General features: G+C 36.4%; 1 protein-coding gene across 7 annotated transcripts in view; it reads left to right on the top strand.

Moving 5' to 3' along the window:
- The window catches only part of LOC143257525 (protein slit-like), a 305,134-nt gene that overhangs the window by 236,976 nt on the left and 44,943 nt on the right, over positions 1 to 23,215 (top strand). For 6 of the 7 annotated variants that reach the window (XM_076516317.1, XM_076516315.1, XM_076516316.1 and 3 more), the window contains one exon: positions 22,506 to 22,669. In XM_076516317.1, coding sequence (XP_076372432.1) covers positions 22,506 to 22,669 — 164 coding nt within the window. The remainder of the gene's footprint in view (positions 1 to 22,505; positions 22,670 to 23,215) is intronic. The other variant, XM_076516313.1, reaches the window with a different exon arrangement.

Genomic DNA, 23,215 nt, shown 5'->3' with positions numbered 1-23,215 from the left:
GTCTTCCTCCTACTCTTCTCCACCTCCATGTGTTACTCTCCAGTCATGCGTAGTTTTTCTTTCTCTCTTTTTTTTAGCTGTCCTTTTTCTTTTCAGCTAAATCTAGATATTTTTTAACTTCAAGTATCAATTCTATATATTTTGTACTTTATTTCTTCGATCAAATGCTTCTAGTATTATTTATTCAGCTTAACATGAGTTCCTATGTTAAACAGCCAACTTTAAAGAAATGTTGAAACTGTAGGCGTTTGTGGCACATATAGCACTGCGTGGAACTTATAGTGTTAACGTTTCATGTGAAAAGAACGATATACATCAGTGTGTCCTTCCGCGTGGTCATCAAAACAGGGGCTACCATCGTGAACTGTAGAAGCCAGCATAATCGTGACTCCCGAGACTGTGGAATACGGAATGGCGAGTTTAATAAGCTCCGTCTTTCTCTTCACGAACTTAGCTACGCCCGAGAATTTTTTTAAGCAATAATAGTCGTGCCTAGTCAGGTTCTAGTAGGGCTAAACCTGAAGATAGTCAATCAAGCGTCCGTTTCTCTGGATGACCACGTTTTACATTGAGTATTAAGGTAGAAGCAACCTTTGCTTTTCAGTAGAGCTAATAGGTTCCGCAACTGTTTGTTTCTTTGTTCTATTTCTTTTTACCTTAATCTCATTACTTAAAGTTTTCGACTATATCTCAAGCTTCCAAATGAACTTTAAACTATTCACCTCTTTATAAGGAGTCATTGTTAGTTTGTTGTTTGAATTTCGCGCAAAGTTACACTAGAGCTAACTGTACTAACCGTTCCTCAATTAGCAGTGTAAGACTAGAAGGATGACAACTAGTCATCACCACCTACCGCCAACTCGTGGACTATTCATAAGATTGACCGTACATTATAACGCCCCCACGGCTGAAAGGACGAGCATGTTTGATGGAGATTCGAACCCACGACCCTCGGACTTCGAGTCGAGTGCCTTAACCACTTGGCTATACTGGGCCTTCTTTGAATAGAAACATTCAAATAGATCGTGACTGATTACTCATTGGACGATGACTCCATCCGATAACACTTGACTGAAAACTGATCCAAACCATGTTATCAATGTTAGGTTATGTTTCATAAATATACTGGAAAATTTTATAAGGTACGGTGATCATTATTAGGACATCATGAAAATAATTCCGGCAGAACGCGCAAACAATTATGGGTTTAAAGAGTTTGATAACACTGTTACATAGTTTTTGTTACATGCTTGCGTGTTTGTATGTATTACTTTAAACAATTCCTTAATTTGTTTACAGTACCATAATTTCCTTTTAACGCTGTATTATTTTACCATTACCTTCTGTTTCAATCTTAGTCTCTGTGTGTGTGTGTGGTTGTGTGTATTATGCAGACGAACAACACTGAGTTGTTAACACATGGTTTGGTACAAGCATACTTCCAGTTATTACACACGCTGCTTTACGAACCGTCAACCCTGTTAATTATCTTGAAGCTTGCTTACGGTAAACCCCTGTAGATGTCGCTTTACACGGTCAATTAATCGTGGATAGTCTTCCAAACAGCTGTCGTGTCTGTTTTAACAATTTTTCTCAAGTTGGTATACTCATAATCAGCTTACTTGGTACTTTGGGTAACTGTTTTACTTGTTAGAATAAGATTAGAGAATTAGAGAAGTCTGTAGATAAAAGGCAAAAATTAAAACTATTACCTGAAATCAAAAGGTGAGTTTAGTCATGTTTTACAGATTGATCATTTCGAAATGAGTTTAGTCATGTTTTACAGATTGATCATTTCGAAATAGTCGGATATTTAGGTGAGATGTAAATAAGTTAGACGCACTTTTGTGTCTCGGTATTTATACCATCGGAGTACAGAGAAAAAAAATACTTTCCTTAAAAACTGTGTATCATCCTGTCATTACTAAATGTTTTCGAAGTTCTTTCTTTGAAACTAATAATAGTGTGCCGAATAATAGAAAAATGCTACATTCTCTTTTGTTAAACACACGACTGCACAGTAAGTTGTGCTTAGTGTAAAAATGGAACCCCGAATTTTAGGGTTATTAGCCCTAAGCTTACCACTGAGCCGTCCTGGCGTGGTTGCTTAAGAAGGTAACTTTTGTAAACTTTTACTAATGGACAGTAAAGTTTGTTATTCGTATCTCTAATGATCTTTAACATTCAAAATGGAATTTAGGGCACAGAGTGTGTTTCTGTTTTTCTTACAGCAAAGCCACATCGGGCTATTTGCTGAGCCCACTGAGTGGAAAGGCATAGAGAGATAACATACTTGGGAAATACGTTTTCTTCTTGTAAATGTTGTTTTTTAAATTAAGCACAAAGCTACACAATGGACTACCTGTGCTCTGCCCACCACGGGTATCGAAACCCGGTTTTTAGCGATGGGAGTCCGCAGACATACTGCTGTGCCACTGGGTGGGCTTTCTTCTTGTATAAATGAAAGAACCTTCAATAACTAACGGTGTGAGAACAAAGAACAAGTTGTTCAGAAGCTACTGAATAACAAATAGACTCATAAAATGGCACCTGTAAAATGGAAAACAAAGTAAGCGTTTCCATAATGTTGGAACTTATTATCCGAAAATTTACAGTATCATTACCTAAAGCGCGTTTATGGAAAAGGATATTTTCTGTTAATAATCACCACTCCTCTTCTTCAAATTGTCGGCTTTACACGTTCTTAAGGAATATTCAGAAACACGTGATCTTTACACAAATCTCATTAGCAGTCGGATCAAAACCCACCTCTTAGGTTCAGCTTGTTTCCATGGTAATGAATACCAAGCAACAATGATAATTTTCATGTAGGCGGCATTTCTGCACGTTCTTTAGGCCTAAACCCACAGAAAGGTATCTTGTTTTTCAATACAAAACCTATTACCTGACTTTCAAGCTGACCTGCTCACGTTGCTGTTTCGTCTTGATCTGTGTGACGTGACACAGACAAAAAAAAAAAAAAATGTAAAGAAAAAGGTAAGGGTGGAAATCGTGCTGTTGGCAAGCTGTCGGGAACAGTGGGACAAGATGATATGGAGATCATTTTTCCCTTGGGCAACTTCCATATCATTAGACATTACGTGTGCCCCATAATGAACCGTAGGGTGTTGACGTTTTCTTCGCACTTCACACATACAATAGTCAATTTATGCTGTCGATGCAAACAATTCACCCCCACCCTGGTTCCCCCATTCTTGTTTTCATCTGTATCTCTATCTAACTGCCTTTTAGGGAATCCAACTGGCAGAACAAAAGACTTTGTAAGGAAAGGAAACAGCTTTGGCTGAGCGCAGGGATACAAGCTTATGGTGACTATAGATTCGATTGTATTATTTCAACAGTATTCTGTAAGTCTTCTGCAACATACCTCGTGCTTAGAATTAGAGCGTGCACATTTTTTCTTTTTCTCATACCGCTAGAGGGTACTGTCATATGTCAGTTTTTTATTGTTGTTTTTTGTAAAATACTTTTTTTAAATCGAAAGTTGTTTGAAATTTACTTCCAGTGTTATTTGTTTGTTTGGTAGTTGAGCACAAAGCTGCACAATGGGCTGTCTGTGCTCTGCCAACCACGGATACCGAAACCCGGTTTCTAGCGCTTCCTGGTGTTTTTATTTTGTTAAACATGTCAGTATTATCGACACTAGCAACGAAGAATGAGCTCTGTGAAATAAAGCTTAACTTGTACCTCGCGATCCAGAAGTTTCGAAATAAGAGGTTCTGGAATTTTCTTACAGAACAAAACTTTGTTAATTAAAGGTTATCGGCCTTAGGAGTGGAACATTATCCTCCGTATTAGCGGTACGTTTACGAATTTACAACGCTAAAATCCGGGGTTCGATTCCCCGCGGTGAACGCAGCAGATAGCTCATGTGGCTTTCTATAAAACAAACTCTATATTTACTTTACTGCTGTTTCTGTTTTTCACCATCAAAAGACTAATTGACGAAGATGTGCAAAAACAGCTTAAAATGACATATAAGGCTTAATTAATAATTTCTTTTCCTAATGATTGATGCCAAATGATCTATAGATTAAATGCTAATTAATTACCAAAGTTTTTTTTTTGTTGTTGTTAAGCTCAAAGCTAAATAATGTGCTATCCATAGTGTGCTTACCTCGGGTATCGAAACCCAAAGTTTAGTTATAAGTCCTTAGACGGGGAACAAATGAAAGTTATGGACAGCATTATTAAAAGTTTGAATTATTGTCTGGAATAAAGCACAAAGCTACACAATGGGCTGTCTGTGCTCTACCCACCACGGTGTGAGTCCGCAGACATACCGCTGTGCCTCTGGGGAACGTTATTAAAAGAACTGTCTAATAGCGATACGAGAGCTAATAACTTATTTATTTGGATTTTTATTTTCAGTTTAAAAGAGATTTACTTTGAAACTTTCTATACAGAAAATACCTTGGAATTTTGAGATACCAGTCAAACTACTGCCATTTTGACGCAAGCAGGTGATACTCATGGGAAAATCACAAAATTCCCTACGCTAATTATCTTAGCTACGTAACACTTGTCTGTTAAACTGAGACTCTGACCAATCATTTTCCTCCTGAATTCCTGAAGAACGTGTTAGAGGGCGCTGCAGTTAGATCATGGTGCCAGATATTGTATGGAAAAACATTAATCAGTGTATTAACAGAGAACGTGTTATCTCGTAAGCTTCGTGCTCGTAGGATTTTGCATACAACTTCTAAAGTTTCTAAAATCTATGATTTCAGTTGGAACATGCCTGAAAGAAAAATATTTTAATGGGTAGAAGAATTACCATTTTTTTGTGTGTTAACTTAAAAACCTGTAATATGAGCAACTAAACTGCAAGGTCTAAAGTTGCAAGATGTCGGTACAGATAAAAACTAGAACCTTAAATTAATCTAGCAGTTAGACTCTGGCTTTACGATATAACTTCTGATTTATTGAATTTTATATGTTTGTCTACTTATGAACTTCTAGTTTGAACACCAGGTGGAGAATGATAGATTTTTTGTTTGTTGATAAGTACAACGCTACGTATATGTTATCTTTGCTATACCCATTCCGAGTACCTAAACCTGATTTTTAGCGCTATATACCATCAGATTTACTGCTCAGCTGCTTAGAGGGATGGTGTTGGTGGTGCAAAAGCTAAAAATTTAACATCTGTTTTCTGTGTTTCGAGACCAATGGAAACCACACATTTGGAGTTTACTATAAACAGTAGTTTTTAATGTTTGCCTATGAGTTGAACCTGCAGTGACTGGTTTGATGTACATTTATTTATGAGAAAGCTAATGATATAATGTAATATCCATTAACAAGAAGTCACATGTCAAATGTTCTATCGCAGGAGGAGTTATGATTGGTACACAAAAACAACCTTTAGACTTTAGGATTATCAAAATACTGTGTGTCAGAGTTAAAATTAGAGCTATTAACATTTAATTCTACAGTTATTCACTTCTATAAACTGAACGTCTTTTTTTTATTTAAAAAAATTTCCGTTTCATACACAATATTTGACTACACACAGAATACTAAGACATTGTACTAGTAAATCGTGAATGGTACTGCCATTCTGAAATTGGTAAACAGTGGCTCCACACTGTGGTAGTCGTACATAAACAAGGACAGAGTTGCTCTACTAAGTTCCAGCACAAGAACATGGTCTGATTTATAAACACAACGAAGGCCCGGCATGGCCAAACGTGCGAATCGTAATCTGAGGGTCGCGGGTTCGCATCCCCATCGCGCCAAACATGCTCGCCCTTTCAGCCGTGGGGGCGTTATAATGTTATAGTCAATCCCACTATTCGTTTCTAAAAGAGTAGCCCAAGAGTTGGCGGTGGGTAGTAATGACTAGCTGCCTTCCCTCTAGTCTTACACTACTAAATTAGGGACGTCTAGCACAGATAGCCCTCGAGTAGCTTTGTGCGAAATTCAAAACAAACAAACAAACACAATGACAGAGGTACTTCACTAAGGACACAGTCTGGTTTATAAACACAACGACAGAGTTGCTCCACCGAGTTCCAGCACAAAAATACAGTCTGGTTTATGAGCACAACGATAGAGTTGCTCCAAACGTTTCAGCAGAAGATTACAGTAAAAAAAAAAAAACGACTCGCAGGGTAGTAGCCGAAACGTCATCTCATTTTACAGCAATCTATTAAAAGTCAAGACTCTCCCATGTCTACACTATCTAAAAATACCCTAAATGAAACATGTTATTGTGTCCTTCAGTAAGACACTTTACCTCACTTGAGTCTACCCAGATGTATAAATGGTAGCAGTGAGTAGCTGGAATAATCTGTGATGGAATAGTGTCTCAACCAAGAAGAGTGTGTGATCTTTCTTATTCGCTTATTCTACAGGAAAAATGGAGGCTTTGCGTACCATTCAAGACCCAAAACAGATCAATTTACTTACCTTTGACTTGTGATTATTGAAGACGAGGGTCAGTAAACTAGCATTTAAAGATGCTTAGGAATATACATAGAAAAAACTACTTCTGGACAAAAGCCAGAGTCAATAGGACAAAGATCAGGAGAAACGTTACACCCAAAGTGACAAAGGTCAGGGTCAACTGAACCAGAAACAGATTTAATTGATAAAAGTTCAATTTAATGATGGTAAAGATAAAATTCAACTTAACAGTGATCACAGTCAACATGATAAAGGTAAGATTTAGGTGAAAAAATCCAAATTAATGGATAAAGTAAAAATCAGTACCAAGAAGATAAAGAGCAGCATTAATTGCTATAACAGAGATAAGAGTCAAGAGACAAAGGTCAACTGGATAAGATTCAGACTCTGAAAGAACGAAGACTAGAGGCAAAGAACAAAAGTAATGTCCATGGATAAGCGACATTCCATTTAAAGTCTCAGTCTTAATTTTGAAATTACTGGTGCAGTTTTGTTGAACGTTGTGGTCACAGCCAAATAAAAGGTCGAATGTTTCGGATTGCACTCATTCATGGAAACACAATTTTTGAAAGTATCTCAGTGAAAACGAAGCAACATCAGAAGCGTATCTGAAAATACGGAGCTGAAAGAAACATTGAAATGAAATGAACACGCACACTAAATATGTAATGTAAATTATCGTATAATTACAACATTGTTGTAAATTTAACAGTACGGAAAAAATATAATAGCAACATGCAAGTCGAAATTTAGGACACAAGAAACACAGATTAATAAATTTATTTAAAATGTACGAACTGGAACGGTGGTTTTTGTTTGATATACAGAATTGAAAAATTCGTTATGTTTATTAGTTACTTTGATATCCACAAGGGGAAACGATTTTGGTTTGTTTCTAGTTTCGAACAAAGCTACACGAGGGCTGTCAGCGCTAGCCGTCCCTAATTTAGCAGTTTAAGACTAGAGGGAAGGCAGCTAGTCATGACCACCCACTGCTAACTCTTGGGCTACTCTTTTATCAACGAATAGTGGAATTGACCATCACGTTATAATTATAACGCCCCCACGGCTGAAAGGGCGGCGAGCATGTTTGTTGTGTAGGAGATTCGAACTCGCGACCCTCAGATTACGAGTCGAGTGCTTTAACCACCTGGCCATCCTTCCTAATTTATTTCGTTTATTATGTAAATATTTTTGACAATCTTTATTTCTAAATGTTTGCTACAAATTCCCAGATTCGACAACGATGGATTGAGAGCTTTCTGAAACGTTTTAGGGTTATATGTAAACCTAAAATCACTTTCTCTGTCGCTCAAAATATTGCCTGTGTAATTTACAGCCCCAAATCCTGTAATTCACAAAAGTGCCTATTTAGCTTACAATACTGCCTCTGTAGCTTACATCCCTGACTGTGGAAATTTCATCAAAAAATATAGTTTCACACTTTCGATGAAACAAAATTCCTGTTATTATGCCCCTTTATCAAAATATTTGATCAATATAATTATAATTTTATCCTCGTACTGGCATTTTGTCACGAAACTGGCGCCACCTATCATTTCTATTGCAAAGCTTTACAGTAAATATTTCTCCTAAAGGAAACACAACACCAAACACTGGGTGTCGATACACGTGATAGGCACAGCACAGATAGCCCATTGTGTAGCTTTCTGCTCAGTTACAAACAAACAAAAGATTGTTTAATATTTTTCTCTGTTTCCTCCACTCATTAATCTTAATACCTTAATCAGATTATGATTTATAAACGACTCATAATAAATAAATTAGTGTTGTTTGTTTGTTTTTTGAATTTCGCGCTCGCCATCCCTAATATAACAGTGTAAGACTAGAGGGAAGGCAGCTTATCATCACCACCCACCGCTAACTCTTGGGCTACTCTTTTACCAACGAATAGTGGAATTGACTGTCATATTATAACGCCCCCACGGCTGAAAGGGCGAGCATGTTTGGTGCAATGGGGATTCGAACCCGCAACCCACCTGGCCATGCCGGGCCATAAATTAGTGTAGGTGGACTTAAAATTAATGTCTTTAGATTATAAAAACTACTTTAACACACAATACAGGTACAACAACCCATATAATTATACAAGTACCTACTAACCCTCCAAAGGTGGCTAAGCCGTAAGTCTAAAGGGTTATAAAGCTAAAATATGGTTTCGATACTTGCTGTAGGCAGAACACAGGAAGCTGGTTGTGTAACTTGGAGATTAATAACAAACAATTGAGTACTGACTGTTAAACATCATCCGTGGTAGGATCATGTGTCCCTAGAGGTGTTAATCATCACTAGTGGTATCCATGGCCGAGGAATTGCCATCAAAATGCTTTTGGTCAACCTCGAAATCGTACTTTGGTTGTTAACCCTTACCTTAATGTTAAATATACATTTTAAATATTAACACGTATAATTTAAGACTAATCTTCGTCGATGGGCAAACGTGTTGTATATTATTGGGCGTATTTCATCAAACTGATTGATTAATGCACTCATTTTTCTTGCAGTTTATGTCAGTTTATTATGTAGAATTTGTTTCAATAACTTATAAGATATTTCTTTAAATATCATATCTACAGTAACTTACTTTTGATCAGAAGTCACTGGTAATTAATGTTTTGATAACATAAACCTACCTGGTGTCAACGCCTGTTGACAACATGAAGCTACCTGTTGTCAATACCTGTTGATAACATGAAGCTATCTACTGTTAACAACAGTTGATAACATAAAGTTACTTCTTGATGACGAGAAATATACTTGAAATAAAAATGTATCTCAGAACGACTGGTATGGGTATTAACAATTTTACTGATAAGAAGAGAAAAATGTTTCGATCTTCCTAGGTCATCTTCAGGTTAAGAAAGCTACCTGTTTTAAACATATGTTGACAACATGAAGCTATCTTCTGTTGATATTTTAACAATGAAGTAAATTGAAATTTCGCAATGTTCAGATTTGATTGTCTCTAGTGCCATCTGATGGTAAATATAATAAGGTAGTAGCTGTTGTTAAGTGAAAATTGTTTTTGATGAAAAATAATAAAACTACGAAATATTAAATGAAATCTGACCATTGACTACTTGGTTGAAAGTAATGTGAAGAAGTTGCAACGTTAGCTCCTGACCACCAGCTACTGCTGGTCCTAATAAAACCGAACTTAGCCAATGATGTACCGTTCTCATTGTAAAGTGTTTTCCAATTTCTATGTTTTCTTTACAATATTTATAAGTAATGTATTTCTGAAATGATATACAGAGTTGAGCGAAAGCTGCTATACAGTTGGTATTTATAGTTAAACACAGTGAGCTATCTATGCTCTGCGCAGCACGGGTATTGAAACCCGGATTCTAGCGTGGTAGGTTCGTAGACATACCGTAGTGCCCCTTGTATTTAAATAAAATGTCACGAAGACATTTGAACTAAGTTTAATTATTATTGGTTTAAGAGTAAGCCGTTAGAAACTGTGGTACAAAAACTAAATGAAACAACTGTGAAGTTATTTACCTGGTACATATATATGTGTTTGTGTGAAATAACATTGACTCTATATGAACTAATCTGTATCTAATGATATATTTACCTGGTAGATATATATGTGTTTGTGTGAAGTAACATTGACTCTATATGAACTAATCTGTATCTAATGATATATTTACCTGGTACATATATATGTGTTTGTGTGAAGTAACATTGACTCTATATGAACTAATCTGTATCTAATGATATGTATACTGTGAATTTATTTACCTGGTACATATATAGGTGTTTGTGTGGAGTAACATTGACTCTATATGAACTAATCTGTATCTAATGATATGTATACGCATCTAAAAATAAACGTGCACAACCACGGTTTCATTATAGGATCTGCTTATAAATCAACTTCCAGCAAACAGTCTCGGTGTTATGCATTTCACCATTTCCTGTCAGATATGTTTTATCTGTTGAAGTCAAAATAGGATCAGTACTTCAACAAACCAAACACACTTTGTATCTTCCAGAAATTTCTCTCTTAAAAGCTCTTTCTCTCTCTTTGTTGTTTTAAAAGATATGACCTTGTGTATATTGAGATTTCTATTCTGACGTGTGTGCTGGACCAGGGTTAGTGGGTGAAATTGTCGGAACGAAAACTTGTGGGTTTTTGAAGACACAAAATTTCTAGATCGATGAGAACCATTATTAAATTTCACTGGACCTTTTTTTTTTCATATTAGCATTACTTAGTTCTTTAATTTTTTACCATGTCGAGCCTAAATATTTATAGCGCGAAGCTCGACTAATTCACGCAGTCACCTAACACAGTTTATAAATGGGGTTTCGCGTGTAGACTTCACACAGTCGCCCAACACAGTTTACAAATAAAGTATCACGAGGTCCGGCATGGCCAGGTGGGTTAGGGGCGTTCGACTCGTAATCTGAGGGTCGCGAGTTCGAATCCCAGTCGCACCCAACATGCTCGTCCTTTCAGCCGTGGGGGCGTTATAATGTAACGATCAATCCCACTATTCGTAAAAGAGTAGCCCAAGAGTTGGAGGTGGGTGGTGATGACTAGCTGCCTTCCCTTTAGTCTTACACTGCTAAATTAGGGACGGCTAGCACAGATAGCTCTCTTGTAGCTTTGCACGAAATTCAAAAAACAAACAAACGAAGTATTATGTGAAGACTTCACACAGTCACTCAACACAGTTTACAATTCAAGTATCACGTGTAGAGTTCACACAGTCACTCAACAGTTTATAAATCAAGTATCACGTGTAGGCTTCACATAGTCACTCAATACAGTTTACAAATCAAATATCACGTGTAGACTTCACACAGTCACTCAAAACAGCTTACAAATGAGTTTTCGCTTCTATTGTATGGCTTTGTTAGTTGTTATTGTGGCTGACTTGAGTTTATTATGAAAGATAGTTACGTGTCTACACCGTCACAATACATGTAAAAATATACAAACTTAAGAAACCTTCCACGATAACAGAAGTTATAAAGCTTGACCAATATTGCCCTTTCAGGAAACAAACACTAGGAAGAAAAAAATGTTTAGATTATTTATGTGACCAATACTGACCACTGGCCTGTATAACGTCATGAGAGTGCTTCAAGAAACAACCACCATGATAAAACAAGCTTTTATACTGTTATTTTGACCAGTAGTGACCACTGGCCTATATAACACTATAAGGGTGTTTCAGGAGACAATCACCAGGATGAAACATGATTATAGTACCGCCTTCTGACCTGCGCAATTCCATGAATATAATTCTTAAAACAACGTCATTGTTGATTATAATTTTGTCCATTACTGGTGGATGACTTCGAGTGATCATAAAACATAATTATTTACATAATCATTAGGGTAAAAAACGATTGTGGATGTTTCGCCAGACTCTGTATAAGCCTGTTATTGATCGTGCACAAGAACAGTGTTTGTTCCCTCTATTTTAAATCAATTTTTTTATTACTTGTAAATGTTCCCTTAATATGGCAGTGGAGTATAATCACTCAACAGTTACTGATGTAACAGCGGAAACATGAAGAGAAATGACGTTACAATAACTTTTATATGGTTTCACTTTATAATCCCGTTTGTTTGTTGTTTTTTCCCTTAGCACTTTGGTTAACAGTATTATCTCCAAAAGCTAGAAAAGAAAATATAAAGTGTTTTTCGAAGTCCATTATACTTTGTTTTTTACGTCGAGTTTTTATTTTTTTCTCTATCCAATCCTTCACTGAATTCCCTGCGTTTTTCAAAACGATTCTCAATCGGAATACTACAGTTTCAACTTTAAATACCCTCTTTTGATCGTTTCAAAATCTAACAACGTCACCTTAAATAAGATTTTTCTTTGGGTGGGGGCGTATTGAAAAAAAGAAAGGACTAATTTTTATATACAGAATCTTTCTTCAAACACACTAAACGTTTCCTCTTCACAGGAATAGCAGTTTTGTTCTATTGTATCTCGTGCAGTGACGGAGTAGGGTTGACACTAGCCAGAGAGCTGGGATAGGCAAGGGATTTTGATCGATATTTTTCAGAGTGACTTTGTCTAGCTGCCTTTAGTGCAACTCTATTGTGTACTTAAACGCCTTGACAGCAAGAGCACCACTTAGATCCGTTCAAAAGTGTATTCACACATCAGACCCCGGGAGACCATAGCGTCTTCCTTCTGTTTCTTAAAAAAAAAAAAAAACTTATCACAAAAAGCCTCTTGATGGACCCTCGTAATTTGAAGAAAATTTTCTGTTCTGAGAGGATAAAAGAGCTTCTCTATGGTATAGATAAATAAGTAATGGTCGAAGAAAGTCGTACTGAAATAAAAATATACAATTTCAACGATTTTTTTTTTCATCGAGAACGTGAAAACTGAATGCTATGTACTTCGAATTTTTCTCTCGTTTTTTTTTTCATCAGTACAAAACAAGTAAAGATAAAACCTGCAAACAATCTCATCAGAAAACATAACATACAAAAACTTTAAGCACAGATTAGCTGGAATACTTTACTTTATAATAATAAACATATTAGTTATTCCTAACAGTCCATTTTTGTCAGAGTTTCATTACGAACAATTAGATAATTAGTTTTTTGTACCCTTATTTAAATCAAATTAGTTTAAAAAGACTTGTCCTTATACGAATAACCATACAGTTACATCATTTGTGAAACCCTTGACGGAACTAGTTAATGGTATAAAAACAAGTCGGTAATTTAAAGATTAAACGAAACATTTCATGTTCAAATAAAATTTCAGTTTAAAAATATTTTCATTATTTTCTGTAATATCTCAAACGACGTGGCTAACCGTCCCGTTAAGCCTTTTGTGGTACTTTTAAATGAACTATCCAAATTCATATCAGCTCATGTTGGCTGAAATGGTCTATCTTCCGAAATCGTCGTCTAAAAAGGTGTCGCTGGTATCATCTGAAAACTCTGTCTCAGGCCTTGATCTTGAAAAACTTTGCACTTGTTCGTGGACAAGATATACTTCTGTGTCTTAATTGGCCATCTAGACCACGAAGACCTTGCCCATTTTTATTGGAAAGGTTCTTTAAACAACTCCTTATCTCCTTTATATGTGTACATCTTAGCATTTTTTTATTTAAAAGGTTATAGAACACTCGTACATCTGATGTTTAAATGTTTGTAATTTAAAGGCAGCTGGGTGTGGCTTATTAGTTCGCTTGCTCGGATTACAAATTCGAAGATTCGTGGTTTATCGCGATTAATAACCAATAAAAAGACTGTAAAAGAGGTGTCAGGGTCATAATAGCACTCTTATTTAGTGTTATTTTCTAAGTATCTTAATCTTTTTTAATTCATACTATATCTGTTGTCTAACTGGAGCCCCTTTTTAACAATATTTATTAAAATATCTAAAATTGTCTTGAGCTCGATGGAAAATTCTAGATGTTTTTTCTCAAATTGTCAAATTAAAGACTTGAAGTAAATGAATTATCTAGATTGATTTTGAAATGGTTATATCGTAAGTTACAGAAATGTGATTTATTTGTAGTTTCAAATCAGTTATTGTATTTAAATTCATTAAACGCTTGTCGAGACAAAGGTGAGTTTTGTCAATTTAGTTTTGTCCTACTTTGTTTGAATTTCATTCAAAGCTACACGAGGGCTATCTGCGCTAGCCATCCCTAACTTAGCAGTTTAAGACTAGAGGGAAGGCAGCTAATCATCACCACCCACCGCCAACTCTTGAGCTACACTTTTACAAACGAATAGTGGGATTGACTGACACATTATAACGCCCCCGCAGCTGAAATGACGAGCATATTTAGTGTGACTCGACCCGTGACCCCCAGATTACGAGTCGAGCTCCTTAACCACTTGGCCATGCCGGGCCCTTTGTGTCCTACTTTATTAATCATTCTTTGAAGCTTCAAGGTGGATAAATCGAACTATCACATAGAGTATTATGGTGTAGACGTCACCCAGTGTGTTACAATGTTGTAATTAAGGTTATTAATATCATTGGTCAGAAAAGATGAAAGCTGTACCTGTCTCAAAATGTTTTATATTTAGTACCGAACAAAAATTAATTGTTACTAAACTATTATTATTTATACACAATAATTATCTGTACGTAGCCGTTTTGAATTTTGAATTGATAGCAGATAGTCAATAGCACCTACCGTCAACGCTTTGGCTATTCTTGTATGATTGAGTAGTGTAATTTGACTCTCTTATAGTGCATCCAAGTCCTGATTTTGTGAAGGGCCTTTTACTGTTTTTTGGCAAAGAGACACAAGCCCCAAACCCTGGAATTCACATTTCGAGCACACTAACTGTCATTGGCCACACTCAGCTCCTGGTTGTTTAATTTCGTTTTTCATTATATTATTGGTATTCTCACAATATTGGAGGAAAGAGAAGACTGGTTGAAAACTTGACGATCAGGCTCAAAGTTATAAACAAAAACACCTTCAACAGTTCAATAAAACCAATTAATTATTGCTGGGAACCTCATACAAAAATATCGTCAGTTGTGCAATGAATTACTGGTTGGTTCTCACATACACACAAAATAAAATACCATCACTAGTGCAATAATCCCGGAGTCTTCTACATATAAAAAAAATGGTTTCATTCAATTATTTTGTGAAGTTCACTGCATTTATCGCTGTAAGAGGCAAAAACAAAAATATTTAACATAATGCAATATGTGGATGGCGCCAGAAGTAAATGGTTAAAGAGAAATTGGGTAATTTGAAGTTTAAGTATGACTGAAACAGAAAATATACTCTAATCTTTGACATAAATGCTGTTATTTGGTGGGTTTTTTTATAATCATTTCTTGGTTATCTTACAGTGGGGGAGGCTTCGTGAAACCCAGTGATTTCTTTAATGAAACATTAGTGATTACTTATTCTTAGCTGCAGTTGTTGTTGTTTTTTTATTTTTTTGTTTTGAATATATAACACACAGCTGCTTTATGTCTCGAAGTGGGCTAAAACTGAAAGATGCGTTTTGTAACACAACTCAAATATCTCTACTCTGCTAAATTATTCCGCTAAAAAAAACAACAACCACATAATTGTCGCCAATTATCGTCAATATTAAGCATGCGAGAGAATCGTTTCGTAAAGATAATGACCAGTCAGGCCCTTCCGCTTATGCGTGTGCATCAAATCCGGATGTAGTAATACTAATACTGTTATTTTTTTTATTCTAGCTATTAACTCATTAAGAAAGGGTAGGAACGCTCCAACTTAGTGGAAGAGAACCTCGCTTTCTTGGTTCTTCATGAAGACTCAAGTGACTGACATGAATGCTTTTCCAATATAACCCTCCCCCACGCTTCATATTACTCTAGATTGGTCCTTGTTTCCATGGCCACTAGATTATATAGGAATGAACTTTGGGAAATGACGCATGATACGTGCTTGTAAACAGATGAATACCATCTAGTACGGCACAGAAAATGATACGTGCCTGTTTAACGTTAAAGATTATTTAAAAAGAAATTTTAAAAAAATTAGTTCTCATGTTTTCTCATTATTGCGTTTTATTACCCACATAATTACTGTGGTTTTGACTTGAAAATCTCTCATTATTCCAAACCTTTTCCAATCTTCACTTGTCGTGTATGAGTTCAGAACTAAACTGGTCAGTTACGTTATTTGAAGCTGTCATCACAATCTCCTATAATTTTGTCTTCACGTTGGGTAGTTTATTGTTGTTTGAGCTTCTACCAGGACAAGTACAAAGACATTAGGTTGTTTTACAAAGAAAACGCTTTTAAGAAATTTATGTGTAAGTAAAATTAACGAAGTAGTCCTTTTGACTTCTAATTTGTTTTGTTTTGTTTCCTAATCATTCCTTATTACGAGGCCTCTTGGAAGACGCCCCTTAGTAGCGCAGCGGCATATCTGTGGAATTACAATGCAAGAATCTGAGTTTCGATACCCTTGGTTGGCAGAGCATAGATAATCTAACGTTTTGTTCAGAAATTTTGCTCAAAGCTACACAGAGGGCTTTCTCGTATTCACAGACCGGACGCGCCAATCCCAGGTCACGCCCAGAACAGATGTTATGTTTGTTCGTCATTTTCAATCTACCGTTCTTTTTAATCCTTTAGAAATTGGTTCTCTGAAACTTTGTTAGTGCCGCTGACGCTTGCTATTTATTGAAATGGTTATATTTTACCATAAATAAATGAAAAAACAAGCATATTATTGTATATTCATAGAACGTATCTTTATTGGTGTGTGTGTATATATATATAGTTTTGAAACGTAAATCTTGTTCTATACTGTTATTGAAATATGGACCTACAACGCTAAAATCCGGAGTTTGATTCCCCGCAATGGACATGGTAGGTAACCATATTTGACTATTTTTCCAAAGCAAGCAAAAAAAAAGAAAATCCTACAGTAATATCTAAGGAAATAAAATGACTAGATCAGTCTCTAGCTGTGTAATTAGGGACATGACTAGATCAGTCTCTAGCTGTGTAATTAGGGACATGACTAGATCAGTCTCTAGCTGTGTAATTAGGGACATGACTAGATCAGTCTCTAGCTGTGTAATTACGAACATGACTAGATCAGTCTCTAGCTCTGTAATTAGAGACATGACTAGATCAGTCTCTAGCTGTGTAATTAGGGACACGACTAGATCAGTCTCTAGCTGTGTAATTAGGGACATGACTAGATCAGTCTCTAGCTGTGTAATTACGAACATGACTAGATCAGTCTCTAGCTCTGTAATTAGAGACATGACTAGATCAGTCTCTAGCTGTGTAATTAGGGACATGACTAGATCAGTCTCTAGCTGTGTAATTAGGGACATGACTAGATCAGTCTCTAGCTGTGTAATTAGGGACATGACTAGATCAGTATCTAGCTGTGTAATTAGGGACATGTCTAGATCAGTCTCTAGCCGTGTAATTAGGGACATGACTAGATCAGTATCTAGCTGTGTAATTAGGGACATGACTAGATCAGTCTCTAGCTGTGTAATTAGGGACATGACTAGATCAGTCTCTAGCTGTGTAATTAGGGATTTTTCTTTGTATCATTCACTACAGGTAGCTTCCGCTTGTTACGTGTATTGATACTTAGCCATTTTTGCCAGTATAATGAATTTGTATCCTTTAAGTCTGAATGTCTTTCATAAAATGGTGACGTTTCCAGCTTATTCTCACAATGTAAACAATGTGAAATGACTGGTTAATGTTGGACATCAAATCCTTTTATATTCACACAAGCTCCAAAAAACCCATGAACCGTTCCTATAATAACTGATTATTAAAGACAAAGAGGCCAGATGGATTAAGGCGTTCGACTCGTAATTTGAGGGTCGCGGGTTCGAATCTCCGTCGCACCAAACATACTCGCCCTTTCAGCCGTGGGGGCGTCATAGTGTGACGATCAATCCCACTATTAATTGGTAAAAGAGTAGTCCAAAAGTTGACGGTGAGTGGTAATAATTATCTACCTTCCCTCTAGTCTTACACTACTAAATTAGGGACGGTTAGCGCAGATAGCCCTCGTGTAGCTTTGCGCGAAATTCAAAAAACAAACAAAACAATAATGTCAAAGACATCGTGTTTATGAAAGTGCCTATTACTGTTTGGACAAATAAGGACATTCTTGCGGTCATAGAATGTTATTATTGTGGTCTTTTCTCCAATACTTGACCGAACCGGGTTTTTCCCGTGTTATGTTATATATCATGTGACATATTCAGAAATGTGAGAAACGTTTTGTTTCGCAAAGAAGTCAAAACATCAACCGCAACTGATTGAAGTGATCTGCGAAGAACAATTCGTTGGGATATGTTTCTTCAAATAATTAATCGTAGAGAACTCGTGTATTTAGGAACTATCACCATATTTGGAAGTCATTATATTTTCTTTCCTGCCATTCATAAGGAACTGGTGTTAGTTTATTTTCACATAAATTTTAGTCAGTTTTCACTTCATGTTAATCTGTGTTCACATGTTCTTTTTATCTGATTTCGTACGATGTTGAACTAATTTCAAATGGTGTTGGACTATTTTCGCATAATTTCAGCCTTTTTATTTGTTTTTTTTTAATTTCGTTCAAAGCTACTTAAGGGCTATCTCCGCTAGCCGTCCCTAATTTAGCAGCGTAAAACTAGAGAGAAGGCAGCTAACAATCACCACCCACCGCCAACTCTTCGACTACTATTTTACCAACGAATAGTAGGCTTGACCGTCACTTTATAACGCACCCACCACTGAAAGGGTGAGCATGTTTGGTGTAACAGGGATTCAAACCCGCGATCCTTAGATTACAAATCGAGTGTCTTAACCACCTGGCGATGCCTGGCCAACACAAAATGAAAAGTGACTCAAATTAGAGGTCCGGCATAACTAGGTGGTTAAAGCACTCGACTCGTAATCCGAGGGTCGCGGGTTCGAATCACCGTCGCACCAAACATGCTCGTCCTTTCAGCCGTGGGGGCATTATAATGTTACAGTCAATCCCACTATTCGTTGGTAAAAGAGTAGCCCAAGAGTTGGCGGTGGATGGTGAAGACCAGTTGCCTTCCCTCTAGTCTTATACTGCTCAATAAGGGATGGCCAGTGCAGATAGCCCTCGTATAGCTTTGGGAGAAATTCAAAACAAACCAAACCACTTTGTGTTAATTTGTTTTCATAAAATTTTAGTCCATTTTTTTACAAAATTGTTAGTCTGTTTGAAAATATCAAACAAAAATCAAGGTCATGAAGTTTTTTCTCACATATGCTTAGCAAAATATTCACAGCATTAGCTAGTGATTTATAAAAGTAAGTTATTATTTTAATTAGATTTTAAATTTATAAAACCTTGTTGATAATTTTGGTCGTTTTAAAATTATTATTGTTTGTTATTGTTTTAGGTCAGATATCTAACTCCTACCTAACTATAGATAACTTGGTAATAGCAGTAACAACGAGGCTGCATCTATGAACACAGAGCTCGACTCAACGTGCCGGTAAATGTTATAAAAATGTAACAATAGGGAGGTCGTATCTATGAACACTGATAAATATTTTGAGGAATAAATTTCACTATCCATATTTTGTCCATATTGAATAATTTCATATTTTTCGCTTGCTAAAACATTCACAGTAAAGGAAATCTGCCCTACCCTAAAAAAAACCAAAAGGAAAGAAAAGAGAAAAAAAAACAAGGTTAAATCATTTATTGTCGTCATTGACATAAATTATTTAAGGAACCCCAGCGGAAATCACTGGGAATGTAATATTGACCGTATATTTGTTTAGGTTTGTGTGGGTGTGACACGTCTACTTAGTAACCCTCAAGCAGTTTAATACATAGATTATTTAAAGTAATGGTAACGTGAAGTTTATCATAAAAACATTAAGAAATAAAACAAAGCTGGCTGATATGAGTAGCAGAAACTGAAGCTTCTATGTGAGGGCAGCACCATCGTGTTTTATTTTATTTTTTACCTTTCAGCGGGCAAGAAAAGAACGGACATGTCCTCTGTGGCAAGCTCTTATAGTCAGAGGCCTCCCTGATGTGAACAAAAAAGTTTTATGTCCTTACCCAACCTATAACTTTAGCGCGGTGATTGAAAAACAGTGCCGTAGTGAAAACAATAACCTTTCAACATACTGTATCCTTCAGTAATTAACTTAATTTTTTTATCGGGTTATTGTTTATTTAGAATTACAATTAATTCAGTGTGTTTGTTTCCGACCCTTTTTTTTGTTTTGAGGCTCCCCAGAAAAGATTGGGAAACACCGTTCTACGGGAGAATAGTTCGAAACATCTGGAGTTGATAACTATATCCAATACATTACTAGAATCAGCGCCTTCGTCTTGAAACATTTTGTTATATCAAAAGGCAGAATGACCTAGTTTCGTCTATTTTTTTAGTGATTCTTTGTCTAGTCAAGAGTAACACACACCCAGTTTCTAAATAAATAACGATTAGCGTTTTCAATAAGGAAAATATTTTCAGTAGACCGCAAGAAATATGAGCTTCTCGTGTTTTTTTCTTCTTTCTTTTTAAACGTCTGTGTAATGATTTACGAGTCGCGTTAGTGAACGTCTTCTAAAAATAGAAAAACAACCGTGAATATCACTAAGACACGTACTCTTAAATCATTCTGCTGCAAAACTGCTACTAGAACATTGTTTCATTATTTTGAATTTCGCCCAAAGCTACAAGAGGGGAATCTGCGCTAGCCCTCCCTAATTTAGGAGTGTTATATTAGAGGGAAGGCAACTAGTCATCGCCAACCACCGCCAACTCTTGGGCTACTTTTTTACCAACGAATAATGGGATTGACCGCATATAATAACGCCCCCACGGCTGAAAGGGCGAGCATGTTTGATGTGACAGGGATTCGAACCCGCGACATTTTGATTACGAGTCGAGCTCCTTAACTACCTGGCCATACTGGGGTTGTATTATTGTATTGAAAAAATAAAATAAGATACGAGACAGCCATGCCATTCTGAGACCTTAAAATAATATATTTGTTCAACCATCCGATTTCTTTGGAAATACGACTTGCCGTATGTTCTACACAGGAAAGGCCAGCTTGTACAAGCTGTCACGTTATTTAGTCTTGTCTGTTTATTAATTTATGTTAATATTCGGGGTTCGATTCTCCTGACGGACAGAGTGCAGATAGCTTATTGTATAGCTTTGCGCTAGAAATATCTCTTTCAGTTTTTAGTTTTGTATGGTTATGAGAGCATGGCTGTACAACGACCGTACGTCATATTGTACAATGAATTTGAATAAAACAGTAGGTAGCTATATTTTGGGGCTGTGTATTACAGTTAATAAAATGTTTATATTTTTCGCCCTCTAAAAATGCTACTGTAAAGTACGTAATAAGGTCGCTTTGTGTTTAACAACATTGTTTGATATCACAGTGGTACTGTTTTATTTATATATTTCTTTTTGCTTTTGTTACCACCAGTGACATAGCGTTATGTATGCGGAGTTACTACGCTATAAACAGAATTTCGATACTGGTGGTGGACAAAATACAAATAGCCCATTTTGTAGCTTTGTGCTTAATTACAAACAAATAATTTTCTTATTTCTCTTTTCATATTTTATGTTGGTGTTTGTTTTATAGTCGCAAAGAAAACATTATTGTTAGAACAGATTTTTAGCCACGGCAAAGTGGCCGATAGAACGACTCTGAGTTTATTGTTGTTTTTTCAAGTACAAACTTTAACCGTATAGCTCCGTCATTTTTGACCGATTTGATATCTAATTACAGTTTTTGATTCAGGAGATCAAACCGTTTCGATTGAATATTTGACAATGACGGATATTTTATAGATTAGCTTAATTTATTCTAATTCTGCTTAAAAGAAGTTTAATTTGAGGTAGGCTGGTAGAGATACTGATGAGTGGTGAACTCGAACCTGGTATTGCTGTTCGCAAAAGAATATAGCTAATAAAAAGGGGAGGAGTCCTACAGATTAATTTACTCAATCTTGCCTAAAATAATTTCAAGTGCCGCGGTTTTGAAGATGGCTTCTTATTTCTCAGCGTATTTTTAAATAACATACACAACATCTCGGTGCGCATAGAATGTTTTTTTACGGCTCGTTTTTCCTGAGGACCACCCACGAGTTGGGTAGTAACTCAGAAGACACTCTCCCTGGTGACTTTAAAAAAAAAAAACATATTTTGGAAAATTACGTTTTTCCGCAGCGTCTTTTTTTGTCTTTTCATGTTCTTTTCGAAGTAATTAACATAAATATAAAAATAAACCATCAAAACATACGCTACCTGTTTAAGAGAGAGTAGTTTTGGTTTTACCAAGACCGAGTGTGATGATTAGGAATACAAAATGGCAACGAATACTTGTCGAATAAAACATTTCAGTCACTACGAGCATATTTAATTATTCTAGAAAGTAGTTAACATTTGGTGACGGGCCTACGAACATTACTAATTACTCGAAAAAGCAAGTAAAAAATTAACACTTGTTGGTGGCGACTATGGATTATGTAAACGTTCCTTGCACCTCAAAACGTGGAGTTAGTGAATCTACACTAACTACGCCATTTTATTTTGTTTTTTACAGACATCTTGGACGTAATCCCTTCATCTGCGACTGCAATCTGCGGTGGCTAGCCGAGTATCTGGAGCTGAAACCGATAGAAACCAGTGGAATCCGATGTGAGGGCCCACAGAGAGTGCACCGTCGCCGCTTCAACTCGCTCAAGGGGAACAAATTTAAATGTAAAGGTAGTTAGATACACTTCACGTGGTAGATCGCTTCTTATGATGCATGGTTCAGGTGTCAGAAAACGTAATGGTAGTAGTTTTAATTCATAAACATTTTAAACAAAGCGTTAACTTGCTTTAAAATGTATAAAGTTACAAACATTTCTTCAAACATTATACATTTTAACTTGATGTTTCGAGGGACGTCAGAAGTGAAGAAACTTTAGGACAAGTCTTAGATATTTTTAAAATACAAAGCTGCCTCGTTGTTTTTACTCTTAGAAAGAGTTTGTGCACTGAACATATTCTTTCTACCCCCCTCCCCACGACCACCGCTCTCTCTCTTGCCTGCTATGGTCAGATGGTTAGGGAGATCGACTCGTATTTTAAGGTTCGCGGGTTCGAATCCCACCAAACATACACGCCATTTCAACTGCATTATAATGTTACAGTCAGTCCCACTACTCGTTGGTAAAAGAGTAGCCCAAAAGTTGACGGTTGGTGTTGATTACTAGCTGTTTTCCTTCTAGCTTTTCACTGCTGAATTAGGGACGGCTACTGCAGATA

Source organism: Tachypleus tridentatus, chromosome 7, assembly GCF_004210375.1.
Source record: "Tachypleus tridentatus isolate NWPU-2018 chromosome 7, ASM421037v1, whole genome shotgun sequence".
Lineage (NCBI taxonomy): Eukaryota > Metazoa > Arthropoda > Merostomata > Xiphosura > Limulidae > Tachypleus > Tachypleus tridentatus.
This window is presented reverse-complemented; position numbering and strand designations above follow the sequence as displayed.